Genomic DNA, 22,169 nt, shown 5'->3' on the forward strand with positions numbered 1-22,169 from the left:
TTATCGTTCGGGAATTTGTCAAAGATATCAAAGTGATGTTCTCATTAAAAATTGAACAACGTATAAAATCGAATAAAATAAATAATATATTTATCAAGACGATAATTAACAAAAACAAATTATTATAAATTATATTATAAAATAATATCCCGTCGAATCTCGACGGATTATACACTAGTTACACTTGATTTGAATACAACATTCATGAATACTTATTCTACACAATCATGATTTTTAATATAAAATACAATTTTATCATGTACTTTACTCAATTTGATCCATCCTATTTGCTCAGTGATATTATTACTATAATACAATACTAATATTTATAAATTTTAGTAAAATTTAAATAATACAGCATTGATATTGATTTTTAGGTAGCTGAAGATGATTTCTCTTTGGGATAGCATCAGATTCATAAGTTTGGCAGTAACAGCCTAACAAATTCTATTCATTTTCCTACATTGTTACTTTATAATATAAGCACTCAAGAAAAATTTCATAACAACTAGTTATAATATCATAGTGGTGTCATTTTTTAATTTGTTAATTAACCGAAACCACTAATTAAAAAAAAAAACAAACATTTAGATCTATCACAACTGCAATTATCTTAATGCTTCACCTAAATCATTCAAAGTTGAAAGTTTATTTTGTGTTGAAATTGGTGGTAACGGACAGAATGTGTTTGATAGGCTTTTGAAATATTAAATTAGAAAATCAGATGGATTGATTATTTTTTGTTCTTTCACTTTTTTTTTTCCTACAAATACCGGATTCTTACACCAACTCGTGACTTGCTTCAGAAAATGTTTCATCTTATGCGAGTTCTTTTACAGTAGTTTATTTCTGCAAAGCATATATTTGACATTTAATTAGGCTTCGGGATAATATACTTTTATTATTTCGAAATATTTATCAATCAGATTTCAGATTAACGATTAAAGTGCCAGTCCAAATATACTACTTCAAACTAGTAGTAAATAATACTAATGAAACTTGTACCATTTGAAAATTCTTTTACCAAATGCAGAATCATATTCTTAAGAAAATTTGTACTGATAAGAGGATTTGTAATTGCTTTCTAGAAAAATATTTCCAGTATCACTAAAAAAGGTATTTCCAGTAAATATCAATTATGTGCAGTAATTCACGAAACATACTAAAAAGAATTAATGTGACATATCTCTGACTGAGAACTGAGAAGAAATTTCTACTATATGTTTTGTACGTCTGTCATATTCTATTGACTATAAATTTGTTTGATGCTTTCATTGATTGAGTCATCAAACTTCAGTTTCACTGACTTATGGAGCTCTACCATGTTTATTTATTGCATGGAATCTTCAGGCTGTTATTTTGCAATTTATTCAAAGACTTATTTGACAATGACATGTGAATGTCGATATAGTTCTAGGTAAGTGATCACTTGTTTTCTTTTTAATTATTCGATCTTGTAACTTCTTAAGTAGTCCCCCGTTTCATTAATAATGGCTCATTTCGATACGATTATTAAGAAATAGAATGATTAAATGATAAAAATAATAAAAAGTGATGGAGCCCATATATAACTTTTTGTGAGAAAATATGATTTTTTTAGAACAAATCATTATCAGTGGGATAGACAAAAAACAGTGAGACATTATTAATGAGACGAAGAGAATATAAAAACACAAATATCGGATATTATCCACGCATTTAAGAGCACTCAAATATAAATATAAATTAAATAAATTTCTCTCTCTTTCACACTCTCTCTCTCTCTCTCTCTCTCTATATATATATATATATATATATATATATATATAGGGGCTACAGTAAAAACACTTCTTAAAATATAAATATAAACGCTTTTTAATGTACGAATTTTATCCAACAGGGTTACGAATTCATCCAACATGGTTACGAATTGTGAAAAATAAATTTTTGCTACCTTTGGGATTCGAACCCAGGACCACGAATTCATCCAAAAGGGTTACGAATCAACCGTAGATCTTGATGATTTAAGGGCTGAAAATCATTTATATTTTATACACTTAAGAGTGTTTTTATTCTAGCCCTCCCATATATATATATATATATATATATATATATATATATATATATAGGGGTGGGCTACCGTGAGAGCACATCTTAAAATAAGAAATAAGAGCAATTTTTAATGTATGAATTTTATATAGAACACGTATGAATTCGCTGTATAAAGATATGAATTGTGAAAAATAAATTTTTGCTACCTTTGGGATTCGAACTCAGGACCATAAATCCATCCCACAGGATTATGAATCAACCGTAGATCTTGATGATCTAAGGGCTGAAAATGATTCTTATTTTATATCTTAAGAAATGCTCTTATTTTAGCCCATCCCTATATATATATATATATATTGAGAATTTGATTTTCATAAGAAATGAGAATAATGAACAAATCAATAAATTCTTTGAACATATCAATATAACTGATTAACATACGTATCTATTTAATTTGTTGAAAAAGAGTAGGGATATTTTTTTGTAATTTTATAAATATATTACTCCATTCGTCCCACCTATCTTGAGACATTTTCTTATTTGGCAAAAGTTTTACCCTTTATTCACTTTTTCACTTTTCACCTACTACACTTAATAATTTCTTAAATCTCATGCCCAAAAGTTTTGTCTCAAGATAGATGGAACGTATAAGAAATAGAAAAGTATGATTTTATCTCCACCAACCAATCAAAAGGCTCTTGCCTATTGGAGATGAATTGTGACAAAGTACAACGAGCAATGGTCTCCCAACACCATTTAACGTGACATTGAAGCAAAGCAAGTCGTACTTCCAACGAGATCAAAATGACGTAAAAATTTGAGAAAGAGTGCACGAGAAATGTCGTTCAAATTGGGAGAGCGGCATGAGCAACGACTAAATCACAATGGTGGTGTGCAACAATTGTATTAAACCGAGCAGAGACCAATATTCAAATATCCTCATGTTTGGCGTTTTACGCGAGTCTCAAAGATTTGCGTCATCCGATGACGACATTCACTCCGCTAAGCGTTCTAAGGGATCCGACCGAGCCTACACAAACTAAGTGAGCCGAGTATAAGAAACTAAAATTTTACATTTCAATTAAATGTTGGGATATTTCTGGGAATTAATACGTGTGGATATTAGGATAAAATTTTATATTTTTCATTTAAAAAGTAAATATTGCTATAAATTGCAGTTTTTATTATATTAAGTAAACAATATTGCTCCCATACATTATATGAATCACATGCGTTTGTTTTACATTTGTGTCATTTCATTGTTGAGTTATGTGGGAATTTGAGATTGTTCTACAAGGCTTAATTAGTCCATTGTACATACACCAAAACTCATTCATTTATCGATGAGTATTTGAAATTTGAAATTATGTATATGAGCTAATTTCATGTAAACCAAAATATTAGAGGAAAAATTGGCCTTTTGCGTATTGCGAAGTTGAGCAGTTGTGTATCAAAGAAACAACAACCACAATCACCAAAACCACAGACAAATTTCTATAACATGGTTCTCTGCTAAATTAATGGCCAATTTCGATTGTAAAAAGTGACTGCTTCACTTTCTCTAATACTGACAAATAATGCATGTTAAAAGTTGGTGGGGGGAATATTTTTGTATAGTTGTGACCCGTGTGAGTGAGTGCTCTCCATTTTATTAATTCCAAATGTGAATGTAGTAGTTAAATATAGTACTTATAAAGATGTAGGAGTAGTATATTACAATGAAATACTATTATACTAATATCAGAAGATTTCAACTAAAAGTGTAGTAACACTAGGGATGAATGTATTACTAACTTCAAATATATTTGAATTCTCGCATTTTAAAAGGGATAAATATTTCGTTGAGAATGCCATATATATGATTGTAAATATGCACGAATAAGTCAATAATTTCTACAAGAAAATCAATGTAACACATGAATAGACATTCTCGTCTGAGTTTGAATCTTGAAGGAGGGTTTATTCGTGAGTTATATTGATTTATTCGTATACTTTACTCCCTCCGTCCAAAAAAAAAATCTCTTTTTATCATTTTGGAATGTCCACAAAAATTAATTAGTCTATTTCCACTTTTGAAAATTTTCTATCATATGGTGGGCCCATTTCTCCACTCACAATACAATTAATTGTTATTATTAGTGTCACCAAGATCTAACACCGGTAACTTAGGGGCCTGTTTGATATGGGTTTATAGGTAGGATAAATTAAATTAATACAGATTAGTGTGATATTTGATATCATGTGCAGTTAATATGGTCAACTCCTACTTAATCCTACTTCTCCATGCTATTTTGTGGGATTAACCCATACTAATAATCCGCCCACCCCCCTCGGATAAATTTAATACTGAGAAGTTGGATAAAAATTCTGCTACCCTTCTTCACACATATCGATGCAAATGCTCAATTAATGGTGGACACACATGATATTTTTAAAATTATGTGAGGATAGTTTTGGTATTAGATAATATAATCCAACATAATCCTATTGATATCAAACATAATATAGGATTAAGTAGCCATGATATCAAACACCTATGAAATAATATAAATCCACACTAATCCACACTAATTTTCCAAGATAATTTTAATCCTAATCAATCCTAAACTGCAAATCAAAGGGGGATTCTTTCTCCACTTACAATAAATTAAATTATTTTCATTAAAATTTATGCCTTCTCCTTGTAAAAATATTTTTGCTGGACGAAGGGCGTATTAATTTATTCATTATTTTTATTTATCAAAAAAATAGAAATATCATTAGAACCATAGGGGTGTGTGTGTTTGAGTTTGAGCAAGTAAACATCAGCCATGAAAGCATGGTGCTTGAAAAGTATAAACTTTGAATATATTTATTTACCGGAAAATTCATGTTTTATTGTTTTATTTTTTGTTTGTCTAATTGAGCTTGGGCCGGAATTTAATTTGGACTCTATGACTCTATGTGTAGGATTATATGGAGGTTTATTTGTTTATGTTTAGCAAAAAAGGGTTATCACTGTCTCATCAGGATTAGTATTCTAGTTTTTTTTTTTCCCTTCAAAACTTCAACCATGGATTTTTCCAAATGTTATCAGATACATCATACAAGTAGACTTTTATATGGTGACTAAAACACACCAACTTTTTCTTCATAAGTCTTTCCTGACATTGTCTCAAATTAAAAAAGAGAAAGAAAACATTTTCTGGGATCAGAAATTTGTTTATTTAACTTCTGAAACCGAGCATAAAATGCCCATAACTCATTATTTTCTTGAAGATACCTGTAACATGGGCTGTCAACAAAAATTATATAGCCTTTCACCCCTTTATGCAATCACATAAATAATAGCACAGACAATAAATTTTCACATTTTTTTCACAAGAAATCCCTCATTTTACTAATCTCCAATTCAGCACATCTCAATCTGAGGTCAGCCTCTAGGTGCTCAACCACATGTAGCAAGTCCTAGCTTAGACAATGACATAAGCTCGAAAAATCAAAACCTACAAAAGTCAGCCATTCAAAACCTACAACTATTTAAAATCACATCAATGCATATATCTTATTAATCATTATGTCCATAATGAAATTCATCAATGTAAATATGCGATATATAATCAAATGCTTGATGAAAGATTTGATGACAATAATTCATGACTAGTAGACTAGCTAGTACAAGGTTGTTAATTGTATATTATACACATAACAAAAGGGATAGACTTTGTTATTTCTATCATTGATAGCGTAAATATGAGAAAAGCTTATGCAATAAAAATTAGTAAAAGGTAAGACTGAAAAAGTCAATAGCATGTAGACTTCGGTCACTAAATAAAATTAATTAAACTACAAGGGGTGCAATCCCCGACTCCCAATAATAATAATAATTTTTTCAAAAAAAACACTCACAGTGATGAGAGTGAATGTTTTATGAGGAACACAAAATATTACAAAGATTCCACTTTCCTGCTTTTGTATCTAAAGTAGTGCAAATAAGCAACAATTTAACGAAGTATTGACAGCAAAAAGTACAAAATATCACACTATTCATATCCCACTGTATTTCCCATTACCAAAATATTTCACTTTCAAATTATCCTCACACAGGACTTACTTAACCCCATCTGCTCAACTTTCTCTTCACTCTCCCATAATTTTCTTGTTCACCAAAACAAACACCTGAGTAGCCGTAGTTGCTCACCCTCTCTCTCTCCTCTCTCATGAAATAGCTATGCATCTGTGTGTGATTTCCCAGTTCATGAAACAATGATCACTTCTCTGTTTTTGCTTCTCTCTGTATCTCTGTTTCTTCCAGCATCAGCTCTCAACTTGGATGGAACTCTTCTCCTCTCCTTCAAATACTCCATTCTCAGCGACCCTTTATCAGTCCTCGACAACTGGGACTACAACGACGCCACGCCCTGCCTCTGGACCGGCGTAGCCTGCGCCGAGGTCGTCAACAACCTCGGCTTCCCGGAGCTCTTCAGAGTCACCACCCTCACTCTCTCCAACTCTAGACTCTTCGGGAACATTCCCGAAGACTTGGGCTTCATCCCGCACCTCAAAACTCTCGACCTCTCACACAACTTCTTCAACGGCACTCTGCCTAACTCTATCTTCAACGCTTCCAGCCTTCAACTCCTCGATCTCTCCGGAAACGCCATCTCCGGCTCCATACCGGACCTCGCCGCCACCAATGCTATCACCCTCCTCAACTTATCCGACAACGCCTTGGTCGGAAACGTCCCGCGCGGCCTCGCTTCGTCTCCCAACCTCACGGTTGTATCTCTCCGGAGCAACTATCTCTCCGGCGCGGTTCCGAGCGGGATCCGATCGATTCAAGTTCTCGACATCTCGTCAAATTTGTTGAACGGATCGCTGCCGGCTGGATTCGGCGGCGGGGAACTTCGATACCTCAACCTCTCCTCTAACCAGCTCGCCGGCGCTGTTCCGCCCGACTTCGCGTCGAGGATTCCGGCCAACGCCACCATCGACGTCTCGTTCAACCACCTCTCCGGCGAGATTCCGGCGTCGATGCCGCTTTCGAATCAGAAGACGGAGGCGTACGCCGGGAACGCCGACCTCTGCGGCAAACCGGTGAACAAACTGTGCACGATTCCTTCCACGCTGTCGTCGCCGCCGAACGTCACGGGCAACGCTTCTTCTACTTCCTCTCCGGCGGCGATCGCGGCCATTCCGAAGACGATCGGATCCACGCCGCAGCCGGATAATACCGGAGCGAGCGGGGATCAAATCGCGGCGCGGAACGGCCTAAAGCCGGGGACCGTCGCGGGGATCGCGATTGTACCTTTAGCTGCTGTGGGAGTACTCGGAGCCCTATTCCTGTACATGTACCAGAAAAGGAAGAAAAATGCCGCGGGTAAAGACGGCGCGATTCCGGTAGCCACCGCGTACGAATTCAAAAAAGATCCAGACGTTAAAGAGACGAAGAGTCTCCCCGCGTGGCCATGCTTGACGGTAACAAACGTGGAGGAAACATCGGAAGGGACAAACTCGGACGAGGAGGAGGGTAACACCGATCATCATCAACCTAAAACTGAAAACGAGCCATTGAAGGACGAGAGAGTGCTGGTGATGGTGGACGGAGAGACGCAGCTGGAAGCGGAGACGCTGTTCAAGGCATCGGCATACGTTCTGGGATCGAGTGGCGCCACCATCGTCTACAAGGCTGTGCTGCAAGACGGGACGGCGTTTGCGGTGAGGAGGATTGGGGAGAGCGGCGGCGTTGGAAGGGTGAAGGAATTCGAGCATCAGTTCAAGGCCATCGCGAAGCTGCGCCACCAAAATCTGGTGCGGATGAGAGGCTTCTATTGGGGGGAAGACGAGAAGCTTGTCATTTGTGATTATGTCTCTAATGGTAGCTTGGCCAGCGTTGGTTGCAGTAAGTTATTCTCGTCATCTCTCGTTCCTTTTCTTCTTTTTTTTCTTTTTTCTGCTAATTTTTATGCTTCTTTACGTGCGATATTGTGGAAATCCAAAATTTTCGGAGTTTGAGGTTGATATTTAACATTCTTATTGTATGCATTGCTATGTGATTTTCAAGCTAAGCTTCATTGAAATGGACTCAAATTGGGACCAGATAAAATAATTGTTGTAGTATTTTGTAATTTTGAGAAAATATAGCAATGTTCCTACATAAGACAGCTTCAGAATTGAGACCACATTTGTCGTAACTAACATATAGTAATGTTCTTCCCAATAGGCCTCCATGTGAGTGAGGCAAATAAGGTTCAAATGTTCTTTTCAGATAGAAACACATAATAAGCCAAAAGCATGTGCTACCTCACCTCCTAGTTCTGGAGAGAGAGAGAGAGAGAGTTATCTCATGAATATTTAGGTCAAAAGTGCTAAATTAAATTAGGATTAGCATTTGGCAGGCTGAAAAGCAAGAACTCCTCAGCACAATAGCCCAAAAAGGGCAAACTAAACCCAATCCTCTGTTTTTAATGAAAAGTTGTTTCTTTAATGCTGTTGACTTCACAAAATTTAACCCTCCTAATTTCTTGACAACATTTCTCTTATCTCCATCTAATTCTTTTTAATTACGAAATGTTGATATCATTTCAGGAAAAATTGGGTCGTCACCTTACCATTTGCCCTTCATGACCCGGCTCAATATAGTGAAAGGTGTAGCGAGGGGGCTAGCTTACATCCACGACAAGAAAAATGTGCATGGCAACATAAAACCTACCAACATTCTCTTGACACCTGATATGGAGCCCGTGATAAGTGATTTCGGGCTCCACGGGCTCATCTACGGCAAGCACGCTCCCAAACCCGACTGCCCGGCCCGACATTTTGGCAGCAGGAGATCGACCCCTTTTCAGGAGGACCTACACGAAACCGGCAGCCCCTACATTGGGCCGGCCGGGTTTGTCGGGTGCACATCCCCTTATCATGCACCCGAATCCCTCAACAACGTCAAGCCCAACCCCAAGTGGGATGTATACTCTTTCGGGATCTTGTTGCTCGAGCTGTTGACTGGGAAAGTCTTCTCGGACCGGGACCTGAGTCAGTGGACTGCAGGCTCAGTGGTTGAGGACCCCGACCGGATTCTGAGGATGGCTGACATGGCGATAAGGGGTGACGTGGCGGCCCACAGGGAGGCCATGATGGCATGGTTCAAGCTAGGTTTGAGTTGTGCTTCATTGGTCCCTCAAAAAAGACCTTGCATGAGAGATGCCCTTCATGTTTTGGAGAAATATCCATGTTGTTCTAAGTAATGATGGTGTTGGGAGGCAAAAGGCTATGATTATTGGATAAAGAGAGATAAAGGGCTTCCTCTACTTTGGTCTCTTTTGACTTAGAATGGGGAAAATGGTGAATCTTGTTCATATTTAATTAAGGTGATTAATCATAATGTTATTAGTATCGAGAATGTTATTATTGAGTGTGTTTTTCATAAAGGTTTGCTTTGTTCTAGCGCAATTATTAAAGTTATTGCATGTGTGTAGGATTTGATGATAAAATATGGGTCGGGGATAAAACGGGAGCTTTTATTAGGAAAGTGTGCATGGGGGCTGTCACTTTTTCGCGACTTGCCCGTTTAAATTGATACGAAAATTTAATCAACTTTTGCAATCACCCCATTATGATGGGCAGCCGACAATTGGTATTGATTAATTCTAAAAACTCATTAAAGAAGTAAAAAAAAAAAAAAGTAGACCAGTCAATAATAAGAGATCTTATATATATGTTTTTTCTCATTTCTAAATAAGCTTCTCAGAATCAGTTGTTGTTCTAGTAGGTCAGATAAATAGATTAATAGTAATATGTTTTCTTTATTAGAAGATCTTCTATGTTGTTATTTCACCTTAACATTACAAACAAAATATTTTAATAAGATTAATTAGTTTTAGCTTAGTTTTGTAAGGTTCTGAATCTTCTGATAGTCTGGTGCCTTGTTACAATGTACTCGCATTTTTTAATATTGATAAGAAGTTATATTGTTGTTTTTTGAATTAAATTAGTCAGTAAAACTCAAGATTTTTTTTTTACTCGAGTAAAACTCAAGATTATAATGAAGTATAACGTAAACGTAAAGTCTTGAAATGAAGAGGTTATGTTTTAATTTGGTTCGATTCTCACCTAAGAGCATCTCCAATCGGGTGTCGAAGAGCCGCGTCGGTCCGGGACGAAGGAGGAGGTGCCGCGCTGGAGATGCGGCCAGTTGCGAGGCCGAGACGAGTGGGCGACCCGGGGCGAAGGCTGAAAAATTCTTCTGCGTGGATGCCACGCGCGTGAAATAAGAAAAAAAAATTGAAGAGCAAGGGATGAATTAAAATTTGCAGAGGAAGAAAGAAGGAAATAAAGTGGGTAGGCGGGGAAGAAAGAAGAGAAAAAAGGCTGGCTGGGGTGGGGTGGGGTCGGTAGGGTTTCAATTTTTTTTTCTTTTAAAATCCTATTTATTTTAGTTAATGTAGTATTGAATATTTTAATTTTTAAAATCCTATATTTTCTTTATGTATTTTTTTACTATTTAAATTGTGCAATATTTTTTTTATTGTAATGTTTGAATTTTATTTTTAATAAAAATTTGAAATTTTAAAATTAAAGTGTAGAATTGGGGATTTTATTTTAAAATTGGATTTGAATGAGCACATTTGGTCTCGTTTTGGTCCGATTGAGCCCTAGGAAATTATTGTAATTTTTATTTTTTTATTGTATTTAAATTATGTCTTTAATTATTGTAATGTAAAATTTTAATTTTAATAAAATATGAATTTTAAAAATAAAAGTGTAGAAATGTGAATTTTGTGAAAATGAGGATCTAAGCACCCATCTAAGACACAATGCATTGGAGAGGGGTGTGTCTTAGGTGGGGACCACTCCTAAGACACCCCTCTCCAATGCATTGTGTCTTAAAGGGTGTCTTAGATCTCCATTTTCACAAAATTCATATTTCTATACTTTTATTTTTAAATTCCCAATTTTATTAAAAATAAAATTAAACATTACAATAATTAAAATAAAATTAATAACATAATTAAATAATGAATTTCGAATTTTTTTGAATTTAAATAATGAATTTCGAATTTTTTTTATTTAATTGGGCGCGTCCTTCGGACGCGCCATACACCACCTCCGCTCGCCCCGGAACGAGGCTTCGACACGGCCTCGCATCAGGCCGCGTCTCCAGTGCAACCCCCCTCCCCAAGACCCGGGTCGATCCCCCCTTCGATTCATGCGCTGTGGATGGCCTAAGTGTAGATTGTTATATTCCGGTTGTTTGGTTATTGGACCAATTATTTGAAATGTTTTATAATATATACTCCCTCCGTCCCAATAATGAAGACACACTTTCCTTATTGGGACGTCCCAATAATAAAGACACACTTCTAAATAAGGAAATAATTAGGGCTTAAGAATATCTAATTAATTGCACCTTAATTAAGGTATAAATATGTTACAAAAAAACCCTAATTTCTAAACACATCTCTCACTCTCTTCATCTCCCTCCTTCTCTCCTCCCCTTCTCGGCCAAGTCGCCGCCGGCGAGCCATGGCCACCGCCGAGCACCACTCCGCCGAGCACCCCACGTCCACCGTCGAGCCACCTGCAAGTCTCCTGACTCTTCCTCTGCCACCAGACTCGCCTCCTTCAGAAATCCCGGCGAGCGCAGCGGTCATCGACCGCCACCGTCTGTACCGCCGCGTCTCCACCTCCGGCGAAGTTAAGCCACACCTTTGGTCATCTTCAGCCCCCATTATTCTTCACCACCGCCGCGTCTCCACCACCTCCGTCGAATTCTTCAGCCCCCATTATTCAGAAACTTTTTGTCTCGCCTCTATCTCTCCGCCCTCTCCGAGCACAAAATCGACGGCCTCGTTCGCACCACCTGCAGTTCCATTTTTTGGTCATCTTTTTGGTTCGATTTTGAGTTTCATTTTTTGGTTAACATTTTGAGTTCGATTTTGAGTTCGATTCTGAGTTTCATTTTTTAGTTCGATTTTCTGGGTTTTCTTTTGGGTTCGATTTTGAGTTCGAAATTGGGTTTGATTCTGGGTTCTCTTTTGGCCACCACGTTGGCGGTGTTGGCAGGCGGTTCTCAGTGATAGTGGAGCACGGGATGTTCATCGGGCTGGCGAGCTCGGTGATCGTCGCCGGCGTTGATGGCGTGACGGTGAAGACGAAGAAGAAGGGGGGCAGGGGAGCTCGGTGATTGTCTGATTGTCAAAAATGACTAAAATTAAAATAAAAAAACAATTAAATTAATTAAAATATTCTAAAATAATGAATTTATAAATTTAAATTTTCAGTTGACATTTAATATAAAATAAAAAGAAATCACTAAATATTTACTAATCAAATACACTAATAAAGTGGACCACACTACTTTATTCTCTAATCTACCTCACCTTAATCTCCGTGCCCAAATGAAGTGTGTCTTCATTATTGGGACGGAGGGAGTACTTAATTTGCAATTTTATGATATGATATGTATTTTTGTGTTTAAAAAATATTAAAATAAAAGTAAAATACTACTGTAAGTGTAACGTTGGAATTTAGTTTGCGCTTAGAGACCAGGAGATGATAGATAGAGGCCCGTAATGAATGGGCTGATAAACTGGTTTGCTTTTTGTGTTCTCTAGTCCAGTTCTCATCCAAACATTTGCCATATTCACCGCGAAAAAAAAAAAAATACTCATTCTGTCCCGCGAATTTTGAAAAAAATATTTTTGACACGAAAATTAAAAAAATTATATTTTATGTGTAGGTGAAAAGGTGAATAAAGAGAATTTTTTTTGCCAAATAAAAAAATGACTCAAGATTCGTGGGAGTTGGGACGACTTAAAAAGAAAAGTGATTCAAGATTCGTGGGACGGAGGGAGTAAAATTATTAGTGACGTGATGCTTGGTAGCTAATATTTGTGTTATAAAAATTAATGACTTTGAAAGTATAATTATTAGTGATTAATTATATCATCAAATGTCACTAATTTTTATGACACATAATAGCTACCAAGTCTCATGTTACTAGTGAATTTTTTTTTATAGTGGTTTCATATTTTGTTTTTAGATTATTGATTGAATTGATCTGGTTATTAATAATAAACTAGTGACGTTAACCATGCAAGATATACAGGAGTTATTATATATACAAATAATAAAAATTATATTTAATTATTAATTAATTCATTAATTATTATATACGACTGTGTGGTTAGATTTAATCTGTAAAAATGAGGGTGATAGACTCTGGGTAATTTACGATTGTTGTTAAAGAAGAAGTGTAGCAATAATCTCTTGCAAGTTTTGTGATTGGACATCATGTGATGATGAACGGTCAGTAAAACGCAACAAGCGGATTCCATAAGCATTTCGACTAAAGTTATGAAGTTGATTTATGTTAAGATTAATATTAAAGGGACACGTAAGCATATTGTGTTTGATATTATATGTCATCTTCCTTCATAATGGCTATAAAATTTATACTCTTATGGTGTAGGATAGAAAACTTATAGTATAACTTATTATTTAGTCCATATATGAAGTTCTCCCAAAATAAATTTTAAAAATTAACGCTACAATTTTTAAAATTAGTGGGACTTGTAGTTGTTAAAATTGGTTTTTATATACTATCCCTGTCCCTAAAAATTATGGGGCAAAGATGTCACAGATGTTAAGAAAAAATGTGATAGTTATATTTAAGTGGATATTTGGTCCTATGCCATACTTTTTTGTAAATAGTGAGAGAAAAAATTTGTGGAGTCGTTTTCAAATAAGGAAAGATCATAATTTTCAGGAACGTCCCAATATAGTAATAAAGCCACAATTTTTAGGAACGGAGGAGTATATTATATAGATAATTTATTAATTTGTCCAATACATATGCATACATAAATACAAATTATCCAAATTTTATAATAAAAAGGTACGATTACGACCATTAAGTCATTTTGCAACGATGATTAGCGACTCAAAGTTCCCATGACATCTTATCTCAAAAAAAAAAAAAAAAAACGTGACATCAAAAGGAAAAAAGGTAAAGGTTTAAAATGGAGTTTCATTGTATACATATTCCGATATTCGATAATAACATTTATTGAATTAATTACTCTGAGCATTTATGATCATACGAAGAAAATATGGAGTATATTTTAGCATTTTCTCTCTTTTCCCTTTTCGGAAAAAAGGGCAAGTGTTAGAGTATGAAATATGTGATTGTCATTCTGTAGCTAATATGAGTGTCTTCATGAGTTCTACGTGCTGTTCCATTATGAGTTGCTTTCGATATAATAAGTTCTGCTGAAGATATATTGTAGCTTCATACTTGCGAATTTTGCGGATATCTTTGAGCTATCTTATGCGATCTTTTTGGATATAGATGAACACGATTTTATAGATTTAATGAAGCCTTATTGGAGCATATTTACAGATAGGTCAAGATCATCCAAGCAGAGTCTTCATCAAGGTAGAACTCATGTTTCCTTCTATGGATAGTTAACTTGGGCAAGAAGAAGGCTTGAAACCTATAAAAGGAGGCCAATTTCGTTCATAATGGCTGGGGAAATTCATGCTCAACAACCCTTATGATATAGTTGAGAATTCTTGTTCCTGCTAGGTGTCCCCTCAGACTTGGTTCCGTCTGTTGTACATTCATTGATATAGTACTTTTATTTGTCCTAGCAGAAGAGTGTTTGTGAGTTATTCACTTGAGCGTACATTGTAAAAGAGTTATTTACTCTTCTTTATTGTTGGTTCTTGTTTCTCAAGGGATTAGGTGCGCCTAGGAAGTTAGTCGTTGTCTAGCTTTCAGTTATTCACCGTTGATGGGGTTTTGTGATGATGTAGAAGCAAGTAAGAGGGTGTCTTATTGTGTAAGTCCTTTGTACATCTTAACTTCATATATTGGATAATTTTGCCTAGGCGAGGCCCCCCAAACGTAGATGTGTTATCACCGAACTGAATTATCATTCTCTATGTATTATTTTTCGTACTCACATTCCCTGTTACAACACATCTCACCACATATTTTATGGTTTAGTTATTTTTTCAATTGGTATCAGAGCAGCTCACCTAAGATACTGGTGTTAGATCTTGGTGACACTAATCCATGTGGTATTTTTTGAGATGTTTTTGATTTTAAAGTTTGTCGCCCCCAACTTTGAAGTTCTTCTATAACAATGGGGAGAAGTCGAGATGAAAGGAAGGTTGTTGCTGCTACTACTACATCTAATTCAGGGGAGAAGATTGAAAATGAGGAGACTTTTTGGTTAGAGCGTTTCATGTTCCTAAGTCGGTCGTCGTTGTTGTATCTCCAGGTGTTCCTGTATCTGTCGCTGGTGTTGTTTCCCCAAGTGTTATTCGATGTGTTGCAATAGATGCTGATACTCATGCTACTATTGCTGGTTTGTTTATCTTTTTGCTCTTGTTTTGATGGGGAGTTCGACATACTATCTCATTTTATGATTTTGAGATTTTCTTGCTGCGATTTATTCCTGAGTTGAGCAATTTGTTTTGTCTACATCAATGACAAATGGGGAGATTGTTAGAGTATTTCATACTCTATGTGATTGTCATTGTGTAGCCAACATGAGTGTCTTCATGAGTTCTACATGCTGTTCCATTATGAGTTACTTCCGATATTATAAGTTCTGCTGGAGACATATTGTAGCTTCATACTTGCGAATTTTGCGGATATCTTTGAGCTATCTTATGCGATCTTTTTGGATATAGATGGACACGATTTTACAAATTTAATGGAGCCTTATTGGAGCATATTTACAGATAAATCAAGATCATCCAAGCAGAGTTCTCATCAAGTTAGAACTCATGTTTCCTTCTATGGACAAGAAAGGATTAACTTGGGCAACAAGAAGGCTTGAAACCTAGCTATAAAATGAGGCCAATTTCGTTCATAATGGCTGGGGAAATTTGTGCTCAACAACCCTCATGATGTAGTTAAGAATTCTTGTTCCTGCTAGGTGTGCCCCCGAACTTGGTTCCGTATGTTGTACATTCATTGATATAGTACTTTTATTTCTCCTAGCAGAAGAGTGTTTGTGAGTTATACACTTGAGCGTACATTGTAAAAGAGTTATTTACTCTTATTGTTGGTTCTTATTTCTCAAGGGATTAGGTGCACCTAGGAAGTTAGTCGTTGTCTAGCTTTCAGTTATTTACTGTTGATGGGGTTTTGTGAAGATGTAGAAGCTAAGTAAGAGGGTGTCTTATTGTGTAAGTTCTTTGTACATCTTAACTTCATATAGTGGATAATTTTCCTTGGACGAGGCCCCCCAAACGTAGATGTGTTATCACCGAACTGAATTATCATTCTCTATGTATTATTTTTCGTACTCACATTCGCTGTTACAAACACATCTCACCACATATTTTATGAATTAGTTATGTTTTCAACATGAAATTATAGAAGCATTCGATTATGAGCTTGACAACGTGTCACGTAATTTGCACATTCTTATTCTGAATATGCAAAAGTACCTAATGGCGTCTACGGTCCACTAGAATTTGACATACTTGCATGCATTCCAAGAAATAAATAAAAAAATCAATGTATATTTTTTTAGAAAAATTAAATCCAACATAAATTGCTTTTTACAAAAAAGAAAAAAAAAACTTATTATGCCGTCATAATATGTGCATATGATTAGAAATAATATTATGTATTAACAATGATTTGATATGAAATTTCATGGCATAATTAAAAAGAGTTATCAGCTCAAGTAGGTAAAAAAGAAAGGTTTAACTTTCACGAAATAGGCCCACATCCACCAACCCACCAACGCATTAATAATCAATAAACTTTGCTGCTCGAGAAAGGCTGAAAGCCAACTTGGGATTTTGGACCTCACCAACTCTTCATTGTATGGTGACGGACGGCCACATGGTTAATAATATAGTATATTCAATTTGTGATTTTATTTAACATGGATAATAACAAATTATTAATATTGAGTTGGTATTTGTTATCATGACTAAATACAGAATATCCTGGTTTAGGTTAATCATAGGGGGAGGTGGTATTATTAATCCTAAAAAATATGAATTAATAATACTGGGTCGTGGAATTAAACCGAGTCATCCGCATTATTACTAAATAATACAAAACACTAGACTGATCTGTACTAAATTAGCTAATACAGTGTATTAGCCAATATCAAACACGTCCTACATATACAATTCTATTGTGAAATTGGATAAATCGTGATTTGGAATGCATAACGTCACAATGCAAATCGAATTTAATGTATTTTAGCAAAATAACTGAAAAAAAAATCTCCGATTTTAAAAGTTTACAGAAAACCTTTGTTAATAGTATAAAAGTTTACTGGACTATGGCTCTTGTAAAATTGATAATGTCAATGTTTTTAGACGAAATATTGTCTAAAAAAATATATAAACCGTGAGTAGTGCAAAGAAAAACCACTATATCCTATAAACTCTAGTCAATAATATGATGGATTAATAAAATCTATAGATGTATTTATAGGCATATTTCAATTACTATATTTTTGCCTTTAAAACTTATTATTTTGAATGAACGTTGAAAAACATGAGTCTTTTTGCAACACGGGCAATAATAATACACTAGTCACTAGCTATCAACTTTCACGAAGTCCGGATATTTTTTCCATGATTATTTTTTCAGTAAGAACCCTTAAAAAAAAAGAATATTTTACCAATTTTCGTAAAATAGAAAGGATATATGAGGTCATTTATACACCTTTTCTTTTATTTCTTTTATGGATATCTTTTACCACAAACAATCTTGAAAAGATAGTACTCCCTCCGTCCACCAATTCAAGGCCTACTTGCCTTTTTTGGGACGTCCACAAAAACAAGGCCTATCTATTTTTGGTAAGTTTTTATTCATTATTTAATCAAAAAGTCAAAGATTCTTTACAAAAAAGTGGGACCTTTTCTCCACTCAACTAATAAAAATACACTTTTTCTTAAACCCCGTGTTTTTTTCCCCTAGGCCTTTAATTGGTGGACGGAGGGAGTATGAGATATTTTTGTAATATATCCCCTACTTTGAAATTGTTTTTGATGCAAAGGAATTAAAAAGCGAAACCAACACTATTAACGGAAATGTAGTTGGAAGTTTTAAATTGTTGTTTTTTGGAAATTGGCAATTTAAAAAGGTGGAATTCCCATTTTGCCCATCCCACCAACAAAACCCAGCATAACCCCCTGCTTCAGTGTGCAGAGCCGCACTCATCAGTCATCCCTCACACCCCCAGCCCATCTTAGCAAACACCACCATCCCCACACCGTTTCTGAAATGGCGGCGTCAGCTTCGTCGACAAGACCTCAAACTCTCGTCGCCGTCCACCACCCGCCTCATGGCTGCGCCAGCGCCCCCTCTCCGCCACGTTCGGCATCAGCAGCTCTCCCTCCGCCACACCGCGACCAGCCCCGCCGCTTCATAGTCCTCCTCCATGGACGCGAAGCCGACGATTCTCGTGTCGGAGAAACTGGGAGAGGCGGGTTGAACCTCCTCAAGGAGTTCGCCAACGTCGATTGCTCGTACAACCTCAGCCCGAGGAGCTCTGCACCAAGATTCTCGCTCTGCGACGCGCTGATTGTGAGGAGCGGGACTAAAGTGAATCGCGAGGTGTTTGAGTCCTCCGCTGGGAGGCTCAAGGTCGTCGGAAGGGCTGGCGTCGGGATCGATAACGTGGATCTGGCGGCGGCGACCGAGCACGGTTGCCTCGTGGTGAATGCGCCGACTGCTAACACCGTCGCCGCTGCGGAGCACGGAATAGCGCTGCTTACTGCCATGGCGAGGAATATTGCTCAAGCCGACGCATCTGTGAAAGCTGGTTAGTCATTGATTGCTAATCTTCAAACATCTCAACCAACCACGTCTTAACTCATCAAATGCTTTATATGTGTAATTTGTTGTTGTTCGATTCAGTTGGACATTAACTCGAACACTATGCTTAGCTTTTTATAGAAATACTGAGTTGAATAAGGTTGATTTTGCTTTGAATTCCGTGGGGAATTCTGGATATGGTATACCAAATGTTCAGCATATCTTCCACTGTGGATCTGCTGTTAGATTTGATCTCGTGTTTTTTCAGTTTGGTGCGGTTAGGTATAAAGATACTAGTACAAACTTTTGCACATGTCAAGTAGTACATTATTTTAAGGCCAAAAACTTTTGTGCATCTGGACGTACGGTGCATCCATTCCAATTAAATCCAATTAGGGTTCATCAATTCCCAATCAGGGTTTACTAATCTTCAACAAGGATTCAAGCACAGTAGTATTTAATTGGAACGGATGCAGGGAAAGTACCTGATTAGTTTAATAGGAGATGCAATGCACATGGCGTTTAGACTTTTAAAGGGTGTTTTTACTAGCAAAATTCAGCTTTATTAGTTTTTTTCTAAATCATGTCTCTAAATATAAGCCTTTAGGTGTTGATGCTTGTTATTAACAACAACTTGCGCTGGGATATCTTCTAAATTGTCGTGTTGTAATCTATCCAGGTAAATGGGAGAGGAACAAATACGTTGGTGTGTCTCTTGTTGGCAAGACACTGGCAGTGATGGGTTTCGGTAAGGTTGGATCAGAAGTTGCTAGGCGTGCCAAGGGGCTCGGTATGCATGTCATTGCGCATGATCCCTATGCCCCAGCTGACCGTGCTCGTGCAATAGGTGTAGAACTTGTGAGCTTCGATGAAGCTATTTCGACAGCCGATTTCATATCACTTCACATGCCACTCACCGCTGCTACATCAAAAATTCTTAATGATGAAAATTTCGCGAAGATGAAAAAGGGTGTTAGAGTTATAAATGTTGCTCGTGGAGGTGTGATTGATGAAGAAGCATTGGTGAGGGCCATTGATGCTGGCATTGTAGCACAGGTATAATTTTTTTTGTTATGAATTAGCTATAAGTTAATAGTTGATACTTGAATCGAACTTTTTGTTAAAGAGCACTTGCTTATTTTCTCGTCTCTCTTTCCAGGCCGCACTAGATGTCTTCACAGTCGAGCCACCGCCGAAGGATAGCAAGTTGGTACAGCATGAAAACGTGATTGCTACACCACATCTTGGCGCCAGCACGATGGAAGCTCAGGTTTGTTAAACACTCTCAGCTTAGTTTGATCTCAACCGCTTCCACGCTCTGTATATTTCTGCTTGCTTGTGTTTATAATTTTGGCATGAATTTACTTCCAGGAAGGAGTCGCGATTGAAATAGCTGAAGCTGTGGGGGGGCATTGAAGGGGGAACTTGCTGCAACTGCTGTCAATGCACCCATGGTTCCTGCTCAGGTACTCTAAAAGTTGTTAGTCATAGGTGTCCTTTATCCCCTAGTTATGAACGTGAACTATAGCGTGAATGAGCTTTGTATGTATATCTTGGGAGCATGTGTAGTGGAAATAACTTTTGGTCTTAATCTTAATATTACTAATGGAAAAGTTTGAGATCAAAAGTAGTAATTTTCTAAAGTACTAGTGGGGCACAATTACTACTTTTTGATGTCCATAAAACGTAGGGTACTTTTCCTTTTACCATACGGCCCTGCATCTTTTTCTTATCTTTTATCCTTACAAATGCCTCTTATTTTTTTTTTTTGAAAAAAATCATCTCTGATTCAATCTCAATCATTCATTTCATATAATGGTAGGACTTTTTTTCCACTGCATAAAAATCACCAACCGTTCCATTAAAACCTGGACCCAAAAAATGTGCCTCATCTTTTGTGGACGGAGGATTAACTTTCTTGCCCTTATTGAGGTAAACTTAAGCACTTGTTTCTGACAAAAAGGGGATAGTGTCAATCCAAGTAACCTGTTCTGTTAATTTTACCCAAATTCTATTTTACTAGTTAATAGACTAGTTTAATGGGTTGAAGTAGAAATCAGAACGGAACAAGTTAGTAATCAGACTCCCCTCTTATTATGTGAAGGAAAGCATAAGTTGCTGAAGGTTTTGTCGTATGATTTTCTCAAATGCAGGTTCTCACCGAGCTGAAGCCCTATGTTGCCCTTGCTGAAAAGCTTGGCAGACTTGCTGTTCAACTAGTTGCAGGCGGGAGCGGCGTGAAAACTGTAAAAGTTACATATGCATCTTCAAGGGCTCCAGATGATCTGGACACAAGGTTGCTTCGCGCCATGATTACCAAGGGTCTGATAGAGCCCATCTCTAGTGTTTTCGTGAATTTGGTGAATGCTGATTTCACAGCCAAACAGAGAGGACTCCGCATAACTGAAGAACGTATCATCCTGGACGGTTCACCTGAAAGCCCACTCGAGTCTGTCCAAGTCCAAATCGCAAATGTGGAGTCAAAATTCGCCAGTGCCATCTCCGATTCTGGTGAGGTGACGGTGGAAGGGCGGGTGAAGGACGGAATCCCACATCTGACAAAGGTGGGGTCTTTCGAAGTGGACGTGAGCTTGGAAGGCAGTCTGATTCTGTGCAGGCAAGTTGATCAGCCAGGAATGATTGGGAAAGTGGGTAGCATTCTTGGACAGGAGAACGTGAACGTGAGCTTCATGAGCGTCGGAAGGATAGCACCAAGGAAACAAGCTGTCATGGCCATTGGAGTAGATGAAGAACCAAGCAAGCAGTCGTTGAAGAGGATTGGTGAAATCTCTGCCGTTGAGGAGTTTGTCTACCTTAAACTCTAGTCAATTTTGGATCTCTTCTTCAGCATAGGTATTGAATAATCCACCTACCCACTTTGGCAGTGGTTATCTCATCAAATTTTGTTACCAGGAGTATGCTCCTAATGATATTATTATGTAAGAAAATTTTGTTTGCAAGTTTTGCTAATTTCTTGCTTGATTTGATCCTACATGTCTCTTCTTCAATTACTAGACCACACATAGTCGGTGAACACAATTAATACTCCATTGATCATGTCACGACTTCCAGACTAGCGGCTGATCCCACATACCAACACACCAATTTCACAAATTTTGCCAAGCACACTTTCAATCGTAGAGTTTTCATGAGATAAGACTCCCGAAGGTGACCACTTGGAAAGTTTCTCGGAAAATATGTGAACCAGAACAAAGCACATAGAAGAAACTTGTGTTGGTTTATGGAGACAATGTCAATCTAGAAGAAACTCGTGTTGGTCTGTAGAGACAATGTCGATCTTAAAGCAGGTTGTACCGATTAGCTCAATAGTAGATCTAATACTAGTCAACAACCA

General features: G+C 37.0%; 2 protein-coding genes across 2 annotated transcripts; both read left to right on the forward strand.

Moving 5' to 3' along the window:
* The first annotated feature begins 5,805 nt into the window (after positions 1 to 5,805).
* LOC131005321 (receptor protein kinase-like protein At4g34220) lies at positions 5,806 to 9,453 on the forward strand. The gene is made up of 2 exons (XM_057932231.1): positions 5,806 to 7,912; positions 8,599 to 9,453. The coding sequence occupies exons 1-2, from the start codon at positions 6,277 to 6,279 to the stop codon at positions 9,252 to 9,254; spliced, it is 2,292 nt and encodes a 763-aa protein (XP_057788214.1). The 5' UTR covers positions 5,806 to 6,276; the 3' UTR covers positions 9,255 to 9,453.
* An 8,725-nt stretch (positions 9,454 to 18,178) lies between these two features.
* LOC131005323 (D-3-phosphoglycerate dehydrogenase 3, chloroplastic-like) lies at positions 18,179 to 21,806 on the forward strand. The gene is given in 8 exon segments (XM_057932232.1): positions 18,179 to 18,433; positions 18,435 to 18,486; positions 18,489 to 18,821; positions 19,494 to 19,870; positions 19,974 to 20,084; positions 20,186 to 20,216; positions 20,219 to 20,280; positions 20,968 to 21,806. Coding segments are annotated over 8 exon segments (1,791 nt in total). The 5' UTR covers positions 18,179 to 18,280; the 3' UTR covers positions 21,640 to 21,806.
* Positions 21,807 to 22,169: the final 363 nt, after the last annotated feature.

The sequence above is a fragment of the Salvia miltiorrhiza genome, chromosome 1, assembly GCF_028751815.1.
Source record: "Salvia miltiorrhiza cultivar Shanhuang (shh) chromosome 1, IMPLAD_Smil_shh, whole genome shotgun sequence".
In the NCBI taxonomy this organism is placed as follows: Eukaryota; Viridiplantae; Streptophyta; class Magnoliopsida; order Lamiales; family Lamiaceae; genus Salvia; species Salvia miltiorrhiza.